The sequence below is a fragment of the Macrobrachium rosenbergii genome, chromosome 3, assembly GCF_040412425.1.
Source record: "Macrobrachium rosenbergii isolate ZJJX-2024 chromosome 3, ASM4041242v1, whole genome shotgun sequence".
NCBI lineage: Eukaryota > Metazoa > Arthropoda > Malacostraca > Decapoda > Palaemonidae > Macrobrachium > Macrobrachium rosenbergii.
The window spans coordinates 16,283,698-16,305,784 of record NC_089743.1 but is presented as its reverse complement, the minus strand read 5'-3'; the positions used below and the strand labels follow the sequence as shown (position 1 = coordinate 16,305,784).

Here is a 22,087-nt window from a genome sequence, read left to right as displayed (position 1 = left end):
TGAAGATATAACTAGTTGTTACACACACGATATATACATACAGTATATAATATGTGTGTGTAACAACTAGTTATACGAATTCACTATAGTTTGGGCACATATATATATATATATATATATATATATATATATATATATATATATATATATATATATATATATATATATATATATATATATGTATATATATATATATATATATATATATATATATATATATATATATGCAAATATGCAAATAGTGTTGCATTCTCCTGAATATATATATATATATATATATATATATATATATATATATATATATATATATATATATATATATATGCTTAAAAATCACAGTACATGAACGTGACTTCAATGTATAAGCGAATCCCACAGGAAAATTTGCAACCCTTTCCTGTTAAGACAGCTGCTTCAGTTACATTGCCCAACATTTTTGACATTTTATATTTCACCCTTCTCACCCTATGACATATATATATATATATATATATATATATATGACATATAAAAATATATATATATATATATATATATATATATATATATATATATATATATATATATATATATATATATATAATATATATATATATTACGAAGGAAGCAGTAGGGAAAGGCATCCTCATCATCTACAGTTTATCTCCAATGCCGACGTTTCATGACGAATTCAAGTCGCATTTTCAAGGCTATAAAATATAATATAATTTGCGAACATCAATAACAAATTAATGCAATGGCAACAGCTCTTTATGTAGTAAAAATATTTAAAACAAAACACCTCATTCCAAGACAAGTCAATAATAAGTAAAAGGAGTTCACTAAAATCTTAAAACAACCTACCTATATGAAAGAAAGAGCAAGACTAACATGAATAAATAAAAACAGAGTGAGGAAAACCAGTTGCCCAAACTAGGCTATAAACAATTTCACTGAGGACGATTGAGTGTTTAACGACGGTACAGTCTTCTTGATAATTATGGATTCTAGGATGGTTAAGTCGTTGTTGTTCTGCACTTGACCTAAGATGGAAAAAATCCTTGCTGTCAATAAAAGTTTTACTTAATTTTGAATGATTTCGTATATTTGATCGCTCAGGATTAGATAGCCTGCTACCTGTTCTATGACTTATGCCCATGTGGGAATCTATGCGGACCTTCACCAGCCTCCTCGTGCATCCCACGTATATCCCGTGATCACATCCCGGGCAATTATACTTGTAAACAACGCTGGACGTATATATATATATATATATATATATATATATATATATATATATATATATATATATATATATATTTATATATTGCCGTCATAGGGATCAATAAATGTATTGCAAGAACCAAAAGGAAATAATAAGAGGCATAATAAGTGCCTAGTGCTTTTGTGTATTCAATACAACACTGGGCCGGTCCTCGCATAAAGGGAGCTCTCCCAAAAAAAGAACAAATAATTTGATTCTGGGAACCAAATATTAGGTGCGTGCGATTGTATTATTTCTTGATGTTATACATTGCATAAACATTTTGATGATAAATACATATTTTCCATCATAATATACCCTGAAGAGGTGTATACTGAATACACGAAAGCACTAGGCACTTATTATGCCTCTGATTATTTCCTTTTGGCTCTTGCAATACATTTAGTGATCCCTATATATGATATATATATATATATATATATATATATATATATATATATATATATATATATATATATATATATATATATATAGAAATAATCAATATAAACAATCACACAATGTGGAACAGAAATAAATTTCTGACTCACCTCAGGATCGAACCTAGGTCTTTCAATTGAAAGACAAGGGCGCTGCCCTTGCCCAGGTAATTCCTTAGGTGCAGTTGCTCTCAGGTTCCAACTTCTTTTAGTCTTGTGTGGCCTAGTGGGCAGCGCCCTTGCCTTTCAATTGAAAGACCTGGGTTCGATCCTGAGGTGAAGCTTGCCCAGGTAATTCCTTGGGTGCAGTTGCTCTCAGGTTCAAACTTCTTTTAGCCTTGTGTGGCCTAGTGGGCAGCGCCCTTGCCTTTCAACTGAAAGACCTGGGTTCGATCCTGAGGTGAGTCAGAAATTTATATATATATATGTATGCTGTCATAGAGAGGGGTCAGAAGGGGTGAAATATAAAATGTCAAAAATGTTGGGTAATGTAACTGAAGCAACTATCTTAACAGGAAAGGGTTGCAAATTTCCAGTGAGACTTGCGTTCTCGATTACTATCAACAAGACACAGGGACAGTCTATAAAATACTATAAAGTGGATTTGAGATCCTCATGTTTTTCCCACAGACAATTTCATGTTGCTTGCTCAATGGTGGTTCACCCAAGAATTTATTTATTCTTCCTCCTGATGGTGAAACTAAAAATGATGTTTACAAACAAGTTTTATGTTAAAGTAGTATGATAGTGAATTTGTGAAAGGTTTTACTTTATAATTTGTATACTGTATTTACATTTTTAAAAACCTATAAAGAAAAATTCTTTGATATTACACTATAGATAAATTTGATTCCTTTTCCTGTCTAATAGAAGGTTGGGATAAATAAATATCCGGATGTGTTCAACGTTTTGGGTGTGTTCTATGCTTTGGGTGTATTCTATGGTCTGGGTGCGTTCTATGCTTGAGTTTTTACTGTGCAACGCCGGGTACGTCAGCTAGTGTATCTTCTTCTTCTTCTTTTCTTGTTTTCCCATTTTTATGGGGTACGTATGATGCCTTCTTTTTGAGGGACTTTTGATTTGGCTTTTGGGGTAGACTGCAGTCTTGATCGGCTGCCCTATATACCCGAGCATACACCATTTACCTGTCTGCCTTTAGAGGGGGAGGCTTCGTCAGTCCCATGCCCTTCCTTTTGACTTCCATCTGATGCCAAAACACAGTCATAGCAGGGTTGACTGGTGTGGGAGCAGGTGGGGATTGAACCACAGAGTTAAAAACGCGAGACCAACGCTCTACCACTCAGCTGAGCCGGCTAATACATTTTTGTTGGACTAGGATGATTTTACCTTTCTGTGTACTTTTTCCAGCAGCACATCATACCTTGATGACGTGGTGGCCTTCATCGCCCGAAGTTAAGTTTTTTTTTTTTTGGTGAAATCCATCAAAGTTGCCCTCCTCCTACAAATTCCCTAGCGTTTCCTTTAAGAATCAATTAAATGAATAAACATTTTACGTAAAAAACCTTAACTTATGAGCTAGATCATCTAATCCATCACCTCAGGACAAGGCAGCAGCATTTCTTGAAAGAACGTTTTTTTGGTTTCGTATGTTTGTCAAATTACCTAAGATAAGTTTGATGAGTTAATTAAAGAAAAACGTTTCTGGTTACCTGAGAATGAAATTATTTTTATTACATTTTTACAGGGGTTACCAAAGCAAAAGATAAAAAAAAAAAACCGAAGATGATAGTTACCTAAAAAGAAAAGTATTGAATTAAAAACGCTAATCGAGATCTTTGAAAAAAATTTGTTAACGTTACCTGAATAAGGTCTGGATTATAACCGGCTACTGAGTCACCTTACGAAAAAATTGTTGTGAAACATGAACAAAATTGTTGATGTCCCTTATAAAGACTTCGTTTAAGGCGTAAGTTCAAGCTATCTAGAGGAAACGGCTATGAATAATTTTTTTTTTTTTTTGTTATCTAAAAAGACAAGTTTTGAATCAAACATTTATAGTGTTTGTTATCAACGAAGCATTTCCGAAATCAGAATCGAAACAGAATTAAAGTTTGACTCAGGCAACAACGGTAATTTATTAAACAATTTTACCTATTTCAAGAGCACTGATGCATTCATTACAATTAGAATGACGTTCATTCTTTCATTTGCATTAAGAAATAAAAAAATCGATAAATCAATCTCACTACCTATATTCATTTTTGACACTCAGAAAAACTGATTAAGGGTAATGGCATTGTCAGTCATATAAGAATTAGTAAGAGATAGAAGTATAGTGTTCAAGGGGCATCCAATATGTGAAAACACAGTAATTATCTCAGAATGGGTCGCCAGAAACTTTAAATCACGTTGAACACAAATTCTAAAGCAAGAGCTGCCGCTACGTGAGTAGTTTTCATTACACAAATATCTGTTCTACAGAAACAATAATAACCAGTCACTTTAACAACACCATTAAGCAAATAAATACTTATTATCACCCCGGCCCATAATACCCTTCTCTACAACGCCAATAAACTACCATAAAATCTGTTCACTTGAATACCAACGCTAATCATCACTACTACTGCTAGCTCCTCATTCAGATTCATTCTTTTTCCTTGCCATGACTTATTATCAAACCTCACCAGTATGAAGCGTATTACCATTATTACTATTGGTCGCGTTTTTTCGCCGCAACTGAGTGAAATCTGACAGAAAAGTAACCCGTGTCCCCTAGAATATTTGAGCAACGTTATCACCATCACGCCATTTTGCGCTCTGAAGTGTTCATCTCCCTTCTAGTTCACTATATCGATCGATCTTCCTTCCCGACTGCCATCCAGGTCGCTAGATATAACATTGTTTACTGGTATTAATATCATTTCACTTGCCTGTCACGTTCCAATCGTATGTTACCTCAAGGCCTTAGGGAATCTCCTCCTAAAGAGCAAATTAAGCAACCTATAACTTTTGATTTTCCCAGTTTTCAGAGAAACGGCAAAGCCAGAGGTGACGTTGTGCCTTCCAACGATGTCCCCCCCTTGGCTGAGCCCTCAGCTCGAGCTGAGTTGCTGAGAATGTCAGATATCAAAAAGTTTTTAAACAAAAATTTATGGTATCAAAAGTGACGGTTCCCTCTGGTAACAAAGGCCAATTTTCAAAGAGGTTTCAAATTGTTACTGCATCAAAAGCAAGGGCACTGACATAATTATCAGGTTAATTATCTTGTTTATTGATTCATGATTTTTCAATATCGTGGCTAATATCTAATTAGAATTCTTGATCATTCGAATGGCCACTATTTTACCATATTCGTAATAAAGCTTATTACCCTAGTTCTGAAATTACAAATGAGGCAGTCAGAACATGTCATGACAAAGTTTCCTACCTACCGTGCATAACTAGAGAGTTAATGTCATTCCTATTATCATTAATGAGCATGTATTCTTAAGGAAGATGACAAAGCTTTCATAGAGCAAAAAAGGAAGAAGATCAAGGACTAGAGGTGTATGTGTATGCACACACACACACACACAAGTAATAATGGTCTTCTGATACAGAGGCTATAGCGCAGCCCAAGTTTTCACAACACTGGTTACAATGTTAACACTGCATCAAGTAGGAAGGATATAAGATGACGAAGACGCTGCAAAGAGCAGAATAGATACTCCAATCAAATGAGCCAAATATCACTGAAAGGGACGGTGTTGAGCGCTCATAACTACTTTATTCTCATGACTACTATTACTACACGCTCTTCCTAATCAGTAATAATACTTCTACTATGTTACGCCTTCCTCCATCTCCTCTTCCTCCTTTCCCCACTAATCCGATTACAGGTGGGATTCGCTGATCCAAACCGCGCCAGGTGAGCGAGAAAGCCTGACCCCCTTGCGCGCTTCTAATGTTGCCCCAGAATCAACTTTCACGGAGATCTAATTTTACCTGTTGAACTTAGTCAGGTGAGCTAATGAGTTTCCAAACGTCGGGACGCGTTGCCTTAATCGAGCCAACGTTCCCAACTTTGGCCGAGATGCCAATGTGGAGGCAGGATATGATGCACATGAAGATGCTGTAATTGATAGTAATGAAAAAAAAAAGGTATTGTGATAAGAAGGCGAAGGATGTTATAATAGTCGATGACAAAACAAATACTATTAAAGCATAAAATGTAATAAAGATATAACTGTCAGAGACGAAGCACATGAAGTTGTAATTGGATTAATATAGCATAAATATAACTGATGGTGATTTGATATCCAAATTTCAATAGGTAGAGATAATACAGTAAAATGATACATGGGAAAAAAAGTCACTGCGGTTGCTTTTCAGTTCTTCAAAATATTGCCGCAGATTACTTTGAGATATAAAAATATAATTGATGGAGGTGCTGCAATAGAAATGATATTGTTGGAGATAAGAAAAAGGCAAAGATATTGCAGAAGATAATGAAGCAAGAATACAACTGTTAACGAGACACTATATCAAAAGCAGTAAGCAGTTTAGATGAGAGAATGAAGAGTACCCAGATTTTAGAAAAAAATTATTAAAGAAACAATAAAATAAGATATGTACTATGCATACTTTATGACTTGATTAATTCGTAAACAAATAAAAAATCAGGCTGCATGATTCAAGAGCAAATTGAAATCATCTGAAAGTAATAAATTCCCCAAGTCATCCTTTTTCTCTCGAAAAAGAAAAATATTAATCTCATTAACTTTCTTACACCAGCTGAGAAAAAGCTTAGCAAACTGTTCGCCTCAGTCGCCTATTAATGAAATTAAGTGCAAGAAAGCTGGCAAACTTTTTCCTCGCCATTCCATCTTTCTAAACTATCAAACACCAACCCAAATAAATTTCCAGAGGAAATATATTTACTTCAGAAATTCAATACCTATCAACAATGCCATCTAACCTCGGCCACCTACCTTTGCCTTTGCATCAGCTAAACAAGCACTATTTCATGTTCACCAAACCAGCCAGGCACGGATTTCAACTTTTCCAAAAAGGTTCGATTTCACTCTTATCCTTCTCCAGTCATGGACTACAAATGCTTAGTATTAGAGTTTTTTTTTTTCTTTTGTCACGATCATTGTCACCCATACTACCCTTGAATTGACTCATTTGTACTCATACATCCACCCCCAGAGATATCATGACATAACAGCGCTACCCTTCAGCTACCCCACACGGAATCATTCTTCGTCCTGCACATCGCTGCTACCACCGCCCCTAAGCCATTGTCTCACTAAGTGCCAAAAATCCTACTCTCCACCTTTAAACAAAAGAACTGATCGTGCATTTGTTTTATTCTGAATAAATTGCACACACGTTCAAATTCCCAAGACTATTGATTTTTGAAATATCAATGCAGACCCACTGCTCCCAGCCACTGGATGGGTTTTATATCACGTATAGCGAAGAGGATACTTTTTCCCTTCGAGGGGTTAACTCAGAAAGTGTTAACCTTCCAGTTTTCAGCTAGTCTTTTGGGATGTATTATTTTATCCGTATGTATGCCTTATATATATATTATATATATATATATATATATATATATATATATATATATATATATATATATATATATATATATATATATATATATATATATATATATAAATATATATATATATATATATATATATATATATATATATAAATAATACACACACACACACACACACACATATATATATATATATATATATATATATATATATATATATATATATATATATATCCGTTTTCCTAACATAGGTGGCTTCCAATGAAGGAAAGGACCACGATCACTACCACATTCATGCCTAAATTACTGAATCGTGACTGAACATCCTGTGCATAAAACTTCTATGAGCATTGCCAAGTCAGCCTCCTTACTGTGGGCTTCTTCTGGCTTGGAAGTACTTGGAAGTACGCAGTATTACCAGTTTGCCTCACGAAGTGTCAGTGGTTTAATGATGGATTTACGAAAATTAGGCTGTCAAGCCGAGCACTGGGACACTTTCTGTTACTCAGCGTTTAAGAGTAAAATGAGGAAGTTTGAGAGGCTGGCCAGCGAGATTGAACAAGGAAGCAGGAATGTTGATAAGTAAAACGCTAAAAAGTGAATGCGGCTAGGGGCCGAAGGGAGGCTGCAAACAGCCTTCGGTAATGCCCAAAGTACACCATGTGAGGTGCACTGACGGCACTATCCCCCTACGGGATGCCAATGGTTTAGGTAGCAGTTATAACATACCTCAAGCCTAACGAGAGCTCAGTGCAGGGCTCTTGATTATTTGGGGGAAGAAATCCCCCCTATATGGCACAAGAGCCCTACATGATGTGAGTCATCAGAAGACCGGACAGGGTGATTGCAGCCCCATACCATGTATTTTTATTCGCAAATAATAAAATACTTTAACACACACACACACACACACACACACACATATATATATATATATATATATATATATATATATATATATATATATATATATATATATATAATGTACACATACATACATATAGATATGTATTATATATACATATAGATATATATATATATATATATATATATATATATATATATATATATATATATATATATATATAAATGTTATAAGTTCAACATTCTTTTGCAAATATACATACTGTATAAATATACAGTATGTATATATATATATATATATATATATATATATATATATATATATATATATATAAATATATTTAATATATATATTTAAATATATTTAGAAATATTAGGAACGAAAACTGTTTCTCTCAAGCTCAACCTAACTTCGACTACCTTAGAGTTTAAAAATATGAAATTTTACAAAGTGAAACCAATAACACTAAAAACAATAAAGATAAAATTCGAGGTCGATGGCTTCTCCGAAGTAAAGTAAATTAGGGAAGAAATTGAAACGACCCCCACTAGAACCTCTTTCCTAATTAAGATAAAAGTTACAAGAAGATTTTTTTTATTGTAATTTATCCCTAAGCATCCTCATTAATATTCAGAAAGCTCTCATTAGCTCCGTAATTTATGGCTACCAAGTCATATCCCGGAGACCTCAAAATTTCATTTTTTTTCTCTCTTTTTAACGTTTAGTTTCAATATGACCAACTTGTTGAAGTATTGAAATTATAATAGAAATGTTTTTCAAGATTTCCTTGAAAGAAATGACATTTTAAAGTTTTTGCGGTTTTGGATTATTCTTGTCATAAATGACACGGTTACGTGAAATACAATCACATTCAAAACGAGACAAACGCACTTCTGCAACCAGACTATGATTATGTTGAGAAAGGCATGTGTGGAATTCAACTGAATTTACACAAGAAAATGCACTGTGGAATCTGGTAATGCGATGAAAGCGTTTTTTCTTTGCAACAGTTACAAATACGAATTATGAGCACATTTATAAATTGGCAGGCGTAAACAGGTTGTAAAGCAATGAAACAACAGCGAAAGAATCCATAATGCATTGTACTGCGAAACATGCCTATGTCAAAAATATTTATATCCTTTACAGGTCTTCGTGTATCAAATTTACTTTTCCCACTAACCTCAGTATCGAAGACACCCAAAACAATCTCACCGCTTCTCAGTTACCGTTAAACTGCCTTCTTTCCGACGCAACTGGCGTTGCTGCCTCCTTCCTATGGACACTATTCCTTCAGAGAATAGCATCCATACAGTTAGAGATCTGCTGAGTCAAGGAGAAAGTACCCGCTCCCTTCAGCTGCCTGTCAATTTGATAGCTGTTTCCAACAGGCTTGGGAATTCTGTTTTTGCTTCCGTCTTCCCGGAATTGTTTTTTCATTTCGTTTCCCTCAATTCCAATGAAGTACACAGCTCCCTTTGTGACGTGATCGTTCTCCGTTATTAACTTCAGTTTTTGTTTAGGTATCTATTTATCCTTTCTGAATCGTTTTACAATACAAAATTTTTGTTAGTTTGTCAATCACGTAACTTGACAAATACATTTGTTTAAATACCCAATCAATGAAAATGAAGTTCTCAGATCCCAACTGAAAAATATACGAGATCCAATGGATCCAACATTAATCAACAGAGCTGAAGAGGGCCACTTAATGAATGGAGTATAATCAATAGTGTTCGGGAAATTAAATACGTGGCGATTTTACGAATATTTTGAATTCCTGAGGGGTCATTCGAACGAATCTTTGCAGTAGAATTAATGTGTTTTTTCCAATCAAGATAAAATACAACATGTATCCACTAACCCCTGACCTTCGATAAGTGCACCTACACGTGGATTAGTTCTCTCTCTCTCTCTCTCTCTCTCTCTCTCTCTCTCTCTCTCTCTCTCTCTCTCTCTCTCTCTCTCCACTGACCTCCCTTACATGGCAATCTCCTTTATTTTTACGTAGGATTATCCTATACATTAAAATCTAGCGAGCAGAAACGTCCAAAATGAATATGAAATATCGTTATAGTTGTAATTCTTCTCAATATATACATAATAACAATAATGAATATCATTCAAGTGATTCAGCAGTAACTTTACTAGCATAAATACATACAACTTTAATAACCAAAATAAACATCTTGATAATCGTAGCGACAGAAAAATCGTGTTAACCTCATTCTGTGTTTAAAAAAGAACTAGTGCAATAGCAAACAGTAAAATAAATACGGTGTCATAATAACCGGGTACAAATTTCCCCAGTAAAAACGATGCCATTTTTTTTTTTTAGGTCAGTAACGGAATTCAGTGCTATTAAGCGGATTAATTACACTGAATACCACAAAGTCATTTACTTACTATCTACAAATCATTCTATCAAAATATATCATCTATTATAAATCTGTGTGATTAAGATTCTCGGCAAACTGTCGTAATCTGACGTATATCAAATTAGAAGTTCCGCTAAAACTTGAAGAAACGTTCTTAAAATGAACAACAATATCTGTCAAATCAATATATTTAGGCCTGGGTAGCTTCACCCATTTCTGTTTTTAAAGTGACATACAAGAAAAGTGTTCTCAGATTTTAAGTTTTCTTTTTCTCTTTTTTTTCAGCCTACGAGAAGACCGTTGTCCTAAATTCAAAAGTGTCTCAGTACATTTGCATATAAATCTGAAACCAAGAGAGGAAAAAAGTGGTCACTGCTCCGAAGACTTTAAACTGTAAAATATTTCCACTTAGAAACTTTCCCTCTCTCTCTCTCTCTCTCTCTCTCTCTCTCTCTCTCTCTCTCTCTCTTCTAAAATAATACAAAATATTTACATACACATCCAATTTGATAAGTGTATGGATATCGGCCTAAGAAGGTATATAACTGATCTAACTTTTCAGATTATGTAAAATATATAGACTTTCAGGCGTATAGTTTTTCGGGTATTAATAGCAAAACTGTGATTCCATTTGCATGCGATTAACAAGATTTGTTAATTAGACAACTACTCTCCATCACATAAGTGGTTAGGGTTCCTCCTCCCCCTCCCCTAACTTATATACGGTAATGTAAGTTCCAACCACTGAGTGTAAGTCATTTTGATGATGCCTTACCTTGAGTTTTCTACCTTATAATTTCATTTTTTCTTTTGGTAGTTTGTGAGATATATATATATATATATATATATATATATATATATATATATATATATATATATATATATATATATATATATATATATATATATATTACATACGCCTTTTCCCCCTCTGACAGGATTTTCGTAAGAGAGAAAGCATTCTCAGCAATACTTTACAGATGAGGTTTCTAGCCCCATACCCTATCTTCGACTCGCTGTTTCCACTGGTATCTCTTCACAGCCGGGCCCGACTGGTGTAGGCTGGAGGTGAAACGTACCTTACCACTGAGAACTCAGCACGGCACCCATGAATCACCTTTATATATATATATATATATATATATATATATATATATATATATATATATATATATATATATATATATATATATATATATATTTATTTATTATATATATATATATATATATATATATATATATATATAATTTATAGACACTGCATATATATACATGTATATATATAAACACATATACATATATATATGCATATACAGTATATATATGACTCCAATATCGAAGGGATGACCAGGTAAGGGAGCATTTCCAAAATAATAAGTGACAGCATTGTATGCTCTTCTGTATTAGGAAGATAACAGAGTGAATGGAATAACATAAGGGAAGACAGAGGAATAACATAAGGGAAAATAAGACATAACAGAAGGACTGATAGTGAGAGAGCAGTGAGTATTCGTATAAAGGCAGCAATGTGTAGATCAAGTGTTTGTTATAATGAAAATCAGAGAGATGTTTAAGACTAAATGGAAAAAAGCGCATGTCACGCGCTTAGACCCCCAAAAGGTAGAATTGATGGAGTTGTCATGTGGAGTGTATTGATAACGTGTGGTGGACAAGGTAATTTATTAATAGTAACTGAGGTTCTTATGATGGCAGAGAATTGAATCTTTTATTACTGTAATGAGAGACTTACTGGTTTGTAATGAACGGGGGTCGGAGACAATAGTTATGCTTCTTCCTAACTGTTCAGCATTCTTATCAATGAAGTGAGGAGAGAAAAGGGTTCGTGCATGGAGTGGGAAGTGCTTGTTATTTACAGCTGACAAGAGTGTTAATGTTAAAGATAAAAGATGCAGAGACTGATGAAAGAGTTTGCAAGTAGTAAAATTTGCAGGAGGATCAAGATCACAAGGCAAGTGGAAGCCATGATAAAAAGCAATTAATGAATGGTAGAAGACCGTTGGTGCATGCGGGTATTTATGACAATGGCAAAGCACGATGACATTTTGAGGGTTAAGGTTTACCTATAACAGAATGGGTGAAGGAAGGAAGGTAGCTATTTTTCTGAAAAAGGTTTGGAAAAACGAGAGTTTATGAAAGCATGGGCAGAGATGTAAGAAGAGATTGCTACATTAACTGAATCCTACTGAAGAAACACGTGCATATTTAAGTAAAAAAATTAGAAAAAAAATTTAAAATTATTTGCATTTTGTTCCTGGGGTCATCCCATACTATTGGAGATAGCTTACTGGTGAGATATATATATATATATATATATATATATATATATATATATATATATATATATATATATATATATATATATATATATATATATATATATATATATATATATACATACATATATCTATATACACATATACATGAGCACAGAAACACATATATGTATATATATATATATATAAATATATATATATATATATATATATATATATATATATATATATATATATATATATATATATATATACACACACAGATGTGGGTGTGTTTGGTTGTACATGCAAAATCAGCTCTTTGGGCACTACAAGGTAAAGAGTAATTTTTTTTTCAATTTCATTCCCGGATATATCGTTAATGAAAATTTTACTGGTGAACCAATGCAATTGCCTAATTGAATATCAACCTACATCAGCTCTTTTAGAGGTAAAACGGAAATCAATAGCACTATGCGTACATTCCAAATGATCAGATTAATACCAGGTTTACTCATTATCAATGTCAGTATGGTGTGAATATAATTTATTACTTTTAGTAATTATAGCAATGTGTCGACAAGTTAATGATAATAGGCTTTCAGGTATTCAGAGGAGTCAGCCATAGTACCAGTTCTCACTAACGGATAAATACTGATATTTTAATTTTGCGTCTTTTTATTACATCTGTTTATAAAATAAAAATAATGGGCAGAATGAAATGAATGACCATAACCATCTCCAGTCCTGATATTAACAAAAAATAAAAGCTTATGGGACTAATTACAAAGGTAGCGATAGACCCGCCTCATAAAAGATGTAATGTTAAAAGAATCAGGGTTAACACAGAGGGGGAGAATATCGGTATAAAACGATGGTTCCCCACATAATCATGAACATCAGTGAGTATAACCAAAATGCAGCGGTATGTGATATTGACTCATACAGCAATTCATGTTCTCTCACAGACTTTATGGCTCTAATTGGCCCGGTTTCCCACATGACTGGTCAATCGATTTCAGCAAAAGATTACGTGTCAAATTCATACTGGGTGAAAGAGCCAGATTTATTACATGATAAAACAAACCGAAAATTACTTCACGGATGGCCTAGTTTGTATAGGAATTCTCTTCATGGCTTAACAAAAATATTACGAGTTCCAACCTCCCTTCTTGCTTCTCATGAAGATTAGAAACAAGTTATAAGATAAGATCATGTTTTTTAAATTCAACTACCCAAAATACTCCCAAAAATCTTTATATATGTATATTTATATATATATATATATATATATATATATATATATATATATATATATATATATATATATATGTGTGTGTGTGTGTGTGTGTGTGTGTGTGTGTGTTATAATAATAAAAAGCCGAGTGGCTCTTTTTTGTTTGCCAACTCCGGGTGGGGGCGGGGTAGGTAAAGGATCGGGAGGGTAGGGGAGACATGACACATCCACCTTCCTCCTGCAGCCGAGTTTAACAGAGAGTCCTTCAACTGCCCTCCTGCCCTACACAGCGATACCCATCTCGTCAGCCTCCGCATAAAAGAATTGTCATTTTGGAAATGAGTTATAGGGAAATATCTAAAAAGTGACATGTCCAGTGACGTGCCTTATAACATAGTAATTCTGATGGCATGACCCTGAAATGAATTCTCTTGTCTAACTGAATAATGTCTTTAAAACGTACCAGTACGTTTGATAACAAGTGAACTTACTGTGACTTATAACATAGTGTATCTTCTATTTCAAGCTGTCTTAAAAGTGAATCTCAAAGGTGTTGTGGCTTGAAAATAATTCCAATAAAACAGCACATTAACCGTAAACTCTCTGACTAAAGACCACAAAATTCAATCATGTTGCATTATGTCATATCAGTGAACTAAGTGGCTACACGTTCGAACAATGTTACATCTTACAAACGTATCTTACTGTTTTTACCAAAAATAACCGGAGGCTTACGAGTAAACATCTTGAATATAACATTTATTTTGCCTTAATTCAAGACCTGGGCGGGTATTCGATGATATTTTTTTTTACCACAAAATAATTTATAAACGTTGGCAAATGCAAGGGCCACACAAAGACCTGCTGGATTTCCCTGGTCCCAGAAGCTTCTACACCAATGTTACAAAGGTTATGGGACTGGCTAGCCCGATTGCTCAAAAGCTCACCAGCTTGTGGGAACCGTTGTACGCGTTATTCGTTGTTCGGGGCCTCCTAAGACCCGTAGACTGGTTAGGTTAAAGTTTCTTCTCAATATTGCACTTAAAAACTTCATACTTATAACATAATGCATATTAAGTGTGAAAATGAAAGAAAGAAAGTAGCTTATTACAAAATAGCTGTGAATGCCTAGTCAATCACTTTTTCAAATATCGTCAATTCAGCATGGTAGCTCCTGATGAATCACAGAGGAAATCGCCAGACAAAGGATATGTTTGGACGAACAAGTCTTTCTTCAACAGAATTATTCATCCTAACAATGATACGTTGTTTACACTAAAATGTTCCTTGTTAAATCAAAATATGTTTCAGTGTTTACATTTTTATTTTGGACCCCAAAACGGCTAAAACACTTTACATGCTCAATACCTCTATTTTTTTTTTCCTAAAGAAACAGTGTGGTCCCATTGTTTCAGAAAATTTATTTTCATAATCACAAAATCTTCATTATTGAGCTAGTTAAGGGAAAATAATGAAATTTTTCGCAAAATCATATTTCAATCAGAATTTTGATTTACAATACCATAGCAATCATGGAATTCATTCCGATATGGCACATTAAAGATAAATTCAGGTAAAATATTTTCAAAAATTATTTTTATTTGGGGTCCAGGCAGATCTCAGAGGAGTGACCTGACGTAGATTTAGATTTAGCGAATAACTAAGAGGAAAAAATAAGCCAAGATACAAAAAAGGTCTCCATCAATGAAATAATAATAACAAACAGAAATTCCATAATCCAAGTTCGCAATGTGAAATCAGCAACTAAAGAATAATATGAAGTACAGTAATCCTTTTCTTAACACAATCCAACATTCCAGCAGACAGATGAAAAGCACAACCGCAAGATAATAACTACGCTACTTATAGAAGACTCGTGTTAATGGTACCCTGTCCCCTTTAATGACGTGAATAAATCAGAGGCTCTTCAGGATAAATCTCGATGGCTTATCTTTATCTGGCAAAGGACTAGCCAATAATTCCCACGCGAGGAACACGCCATTTCCTACAGATACCTCCCTTCATTCCTGCTGGACTAGCTTTTTATTACTCAAGAGAACTTGCCCCACGTTCCGGCAGGACCCACATTCCAATCCTCACAGTGCTTACCTTCCATTTCTCAAAGGAATCGCTAACCATCCTTGGAGGACCACCCTTTGATTTCTTAATGGAATCCTTCCCCTATTCCCGTAGGACACGCCCACCATTCCTCTAATAGACGCGCCCTCTATTCCTCAAAGGACTTGCCCTCGATTTACAAAGGACCCAACCTCCATTCCCCAAAGGATTAGCCCTTCATTACCGGAAAAGGACTCTCCATCAATCCCCAAAATAACCATATCGCAACATAGGACCAATTTACACCATAAAGGATAGCTGTTCATTGCAAGCGGTAATATGAGAGAGAGAGAGAGAGAGAGAGAGAGAGAGAGAGAGAGAGAGAGAGAGAGAGAGAGAGAGAGAGAGCTTATAGTGTGCAGTGCATGTAACAATGGCGACATTAAATATAAAGTCACTGAAAAGCAAGAGAGAAATTCACACAAGGTAACATAAACTAAAATATAAGAGAGTAAACAAGAGCAGAATAATGAGTTCCTTAAGTATATCTTAGTTTAACCAAACCACTGAGCTGGTTAACAGCTCTCCTAGGGCTGGCCCGAAGGATTAGACTTATTTTACGTGGCTAAGAACCAACTGGTTACCTAGCAACGGGACCTACAGTTTATTGTTTAACCGAACCACATTATGACGAGAAATGAATTTCTATCACCAGAAATAAATTCCTCTAACATCGTAACATAGAAGCCCCCTTCCAGTTATGACAAGAAACTATTAAGGGTTCTTCTTAAGAATCATAAGAGCGTAAAATATTAACCACAAATTCTGTTTAACACTGTAATCTCCAAAGAGGTCACTCTAGTTGCTGCTTCTCTGCCTTCTGCTTGCTTCATGGTCGAAACCACCCACCACTTTTCTTGGGTTGATGCCCATTCATACCTGCAGCCTTCCACCTTTCATATGGCATAAAGTCCTCTACTTCGTTTCCCGCTGCTGGCTTCCCACAAAAGTGCAAAAAATCTACGTGTATAACCTTGCATAAATTCATAGCCATTAGCATTCGCTGTAAACACTGGATAGTGAGTGAATGAGTAGGTAGGCTACTGTATGTGCCGAATAAAATACATTACTATACATTCACTGCATTGAAATGATCGTGCATATTACAAGGCAGTCAAATTACAACTGTTCATCAAACCCAAGCAACCATTTACTTTGTAAATTACTTTGATAAATCATTCATAAAATTCTCTGATATTTTTTACGGGCTGCTCTATGAGCAAAAGCCCATGCTGTCATAATGACAGCTTAATCATAAACAACATTATCTGGAAAGTTGCCGCGACTGTTTCCTCAACTCTGAAACGCCACAAATTATATTGTTTGTTTTTCACCACAGGCTTATGCCAGTGCTTCATACAATGCTTTCGTTACCTCTAAATCTTTTCAAATAGTGTATGTTAATCCATATTAAGACGTGGAGGAATGCTTAAAAAAAATAGTTTTTGGTTTAAAATACTAATGGGGGGAGGGTAGGCAAAACCGGGTTAAACTTAAAAAGATGCTAAAGCGTGCCTATTGATAAGGGACAGAGCTCCGTTGAAGAGTTACAGGGTTTGACATGTATCCAATCACAATAGTTCTAAAATGATATTGGGTTCGTTTTAGATTATGACAATTATGAATAGGGATTATCACTCAAACCTGAAACCAAACTGAATACCCATTCCTTAACAAATTTCTATTAGAGTTTCTCATTTCAGGACTGCGAGGTGGTGGTGGTGATGGCGCCAGGTACAAGAGAAACGACACTCCACTGGCTGCTGGCGAGATTAAAAGCCAGGTTGCCGGAACTGACAGTCTGTGTTAAGAATCACGCTGCCACGAACTCCTACGCTCTCTACCTCTCTGCCACTTACGACGGGTAAGCGTTTGTATCACGAACACTTTTAAAAGAAATGACTAACCATTATAAATATGACATATCATAATTAATAGTATGATAACCCAAGCAGACCGAGTTACAGATATTCTAGAGAACTGTTACACAAAGTGTTGCGAATACTTCTTATGGCAATAAGAAACAGAAAGTACCGCCAAAGTCACCTGTATTCTTTCTCCTTCTTGGTTAATGCTGTTGGTAATGTTAATACTCTTTATGAGTGGTAAGTCAGTGTATCTCTCCAATTTGGGTCAGTAAAGAATTTCCCAGTGTCACCCATCCCAGTGCATTGGGAACTGTTTTTTAAAGTGCTATCCAAAACGCTATCAGGATTCTTTCTACAGAAGCACATCATGCTACGTCAAGAGTCTCTATCTATAGATCATACCGCACCGTCATAAATCTAGAACTTTTTCCGAACACACCACGTCTGAGATCATTATTTAGAACGTTATAAATTTGAATGCGCTATGAGTTACAAGTAACAATAGCCGACGTCCCTCGATTCACAGGTTGGTATTCTAAAGATCTCTTTCCAAATACAACCATTTTTTACTCTTTGTTTATTGCAGTTTTTATTATAAGACTACATTCAATGATTTATCAGTGATTTTTTATCCTCCAGATCATGAAGATCAGCATTTCTATTTTTTATTTCTGCCACAGCTTGTATTCCTCAAGCAAAATTAGCCGTGTCAGTATTTTTTGAAAAAAAAAAAAATTCCTTTAGATAACGGATACCTTTGACACACACACACAGAGAGAGAGAGAGAGAGAGAGAGAGAGAGAGAGAGAGAGAGAGAGAGAGAGAGAGAGAGAGAGAGAGTTAACGGAGATAGAAAGAACCCTACTAAAAAGGATTTTAAATCACAAATTATTTGAGAGAAAAAATAAAAAAAAGAAACCTTCCCAAAATTTCAAATATTATTTTTCCCCTTCCGGTCATTTCTCACCCTCTAATTCTCAAAGCCAAGGAACCTTTATTCTGGTGGCATGGTAAATAAAATTATGGAAATTGAGACGTTGACGGCTGTAATTTTCTTAATCAACCAAGCTTCAGAGAAAGTCTTTGACCTCATATTCATAGTTCCACGTTTTTCTTACTCTAACAGTTACACGCACCCCATCCAAGTTATACTGAGTAGCATATACAATAGTCACTTCACACAAAAAGCATAACTTTTTCATTGACTGAAGCAAATTGCAAAGTGAACAAACGATTTCGTTCTTATCTTCCATTACTTATGCTTCCAAAATACATCTTACATGTCCCACTTCTTTCCTTTGTTATTTCTAATAATAAAATTCATAATAATAACCGACACACGTTACCATTTCCATTTCCTCATTCATGCAGATTTCAAATCAAGTCACAGAATTCCATCATTCCACCATCCCACCACTGAAAGCATCGGCATTACGAAAGAGGTGATGTTTTGTTGCTTCTGATCAAGCAAATCTCAAATGAAATCACCCAACTCTATTCAGCAAATGAAACGATTAAAAGCTTTTTTATTTTAATAAATGAGATTACTAATCTATTTTCAGAGAAGTTCAATTATCCATTCATCACGCCATGCCAACCAGCTTTATTCATCAAATACGATCAATCAGCATTACGCTTCAAATGAGATCACCCAATTTATTCATCAAGTCAGTTTCACTAAATGCAATAACCCAACAATACTCCTCATTTACGACCACTCTCGTTTACCAACAAAACTGAGGTCAACAAAAAGTTATTCTGGAAATGAGGCCCACTAATTTACCAGTCACACAGTATCCCCCTCACTTCTTTCGTCACATGATACCAACGAACATTATTCGGCCAACCTCCTTCTTCATAATCACGATACCACCCAACGCCCTTGGCCAAGGGACCCCCATCTCTTCCTCCAGAAAAGGCCATACAACTTCTTTCTTCGGACAAGACCGACCAGCCTGATTTACCTTTCCTTCATTTCCTTTCTTCCCCAAACAGTAGCCTGAAGCCTAAAGCCTAACCCCCTTTACACTGACTGACCAAGATGTCTATTATGTATTCGGTCAACTGGGCTGAATGTTTGAAGAGAATCGATGGCATGATTGGACGGAAACGATGCCACGACCATTCGTCCTTTCGTGGAATCACGTTAACGTCAATACTTTAAGACCCTCTCTCGCAGTTTATATTGGATGATCCGGTTATGTTACTCTTTACAGATGTATATTTTACATATGTATGTATATATATGCAGTGTATATATATATATATATATATATATATATATATATATATATATATATATATATATATATATATATATAATATATATATATATATATATATATATATATATATATATATATATATATATATATATATATATATATATATATATATATATAATATATAAATATAACATATATAATATACATATATATATAAATATAATATACATGTAATATATATAAATATAAATTATATATATATATATATATATATATATATATATATATATATATGCACGTCTCTTCTCACCGATAAGAGAGCCCAGGTTCGAATCCTGGGTGGTAAAGGCATATTTTACTGCAACTCATAGTGCATTTGAGTTCAGCTGTTGATTCAGTTGCTGGTGGTTAGTCAGCTATGGCGGGTGGCAACCAGTGTCGAAAAGAGAACGCAGATAGCAACCTCATTTCAAAAGACTTTGCGAGATCCAGTAGACAAAAGCCTTTTGGAGCCACACACTCTCTCATAGGAAACATTGACACATGACCTACATCCACATACAAATATACTGTATATGTATGAATACGTACATGCATTTAAATAATTTCATAAAAGTATTCTTACATATAAATAAGTAAATATAACTTAAAAGTGTCTTTAAATAAATATCAATATAAAAGAAAGTACAATTACTGTCAAACAATGATGAAATAGTAATAAATACATTATCCAGCAAGGATGCTCAACTTAAGAAAATGGGAGGCCGTGGTACATAAGCTTAGATACAATAATAGTGCCTACCCAGCTTATGCAAAATGAAGCTGGCACCTGAGAAGGCCCACCAGTTAGAAATATTCTAATAACTTAAGCAATTAGATGATAAACTGGCAGTTAATTCCATCTTGCCTCGTCAGGTGTGTGATGAACGGACGAACCAAAGCCCCGAACCTCCCAAGTTTCCCGTCCTTTAGCCCTAGGAGAGCTGTTAATCAGCTCAGTGGTCTGGTAAAACTAAGGTATACTTAACTTTAACGTCCTTTAGCAATTTTCAGACTAAAAAAAAAAGCAAGCCGCGGAAGCCATGAAAGCACAAAAATCAAGCTCTCAAAAGTCAGATAATTAGTTCGCTGCATACCATATTACCTGATCAACTCAACCAAATAAAAAGCAGCCAGGTTAGGGAACTATATCTTAGTTTCACATGCTGCCAAAATAATTACTTCCTAAAACTTCCCACCAAATACACAGACCTACTTCATGCTAAAAAGCTCCAGACTGACACTGGATCTATGGAAGCTGATAATTTGTTACTATCGATGATAATTCCCAAAAGGGTCTATAGGCCCTATGCTAACTAACCATCCCACCTCCCTCTCCTGAAGATGTGGTTTGGTAAATGTTCGCCACCTGAATTGCTGACGTGCTCATTTGTACCTTAGACTTCAACTCTGCTAACGACTGATGGTATATCTATGGGTTCTCCCGAACAGTGAAGACGCGGATATATTTCGGATATGCCAAACTCTTTTCCTATACCATAGATAGTACATATCTTTCTTGACACCAGGAATTAGCCAAGAATACAGGACCTCATAGTTAATTCCCAAGAAAAATAGGTCCATAGATTTACAACTGACTGAGAGTTTACAAGGTACTCTATTATCTTGAAGTTTACATTAATGACTAGAGATAAGAGAAGATGCTTGAAAGCTAAAGGGGAATGCAATGAGGCGTATAAACTCTGTCATATCTGCCTAAAACAAATGAGCCTCCACACAAACACTAACACTGTAGCATATGATACTAGTCAGGATCTAGAGAAACCTGAGGAACTCAACACTAAATGCAGAGAAAAACAAAAATAAAATGAAAAATTAAAACCATTTACCATCGGACAAGATTGATTTCAGTATACAGACGAAAG

At 34.8% G+C, this 22,087-nt stretch overlaps 2 protein-coding genes across 15 annotated transcripts in view; one reads left to right on the top strand and one right to left on the bottom strand.

The window, feature by feature from the left end:
• Positions 1 to 22,087, top strand: part of LOC136852772 (anoctamin-8-like) — a 545,791-nt gene that overhangs the window by 453,311 nt on the left and 70,393 nt on the right. For all 14 annotated transcript variants that reach the window (XM_067127741.1, XM_067127678.1, XM_067127712.1 and 11 more), the window contains one exon: positions 17,773 to 17,933. In XM_067127741.1, the coding sequence (XP_066983842.1) occupies positions 17,773 to 17,933 (161 nt within the window). The remainder of the gene's footprint in view (positions 1 to 17,772; positions 17,934 to 22,087) is intronic.
• Positions 1 to 22,087, bottom strand: part of Ppox (protoporphyrinogen oxidase) — a 600,782-nt gene that overhangs the window by 527,877 nt on the left and 50,818 nt on the right. The window lies entirely within an intron of this gene.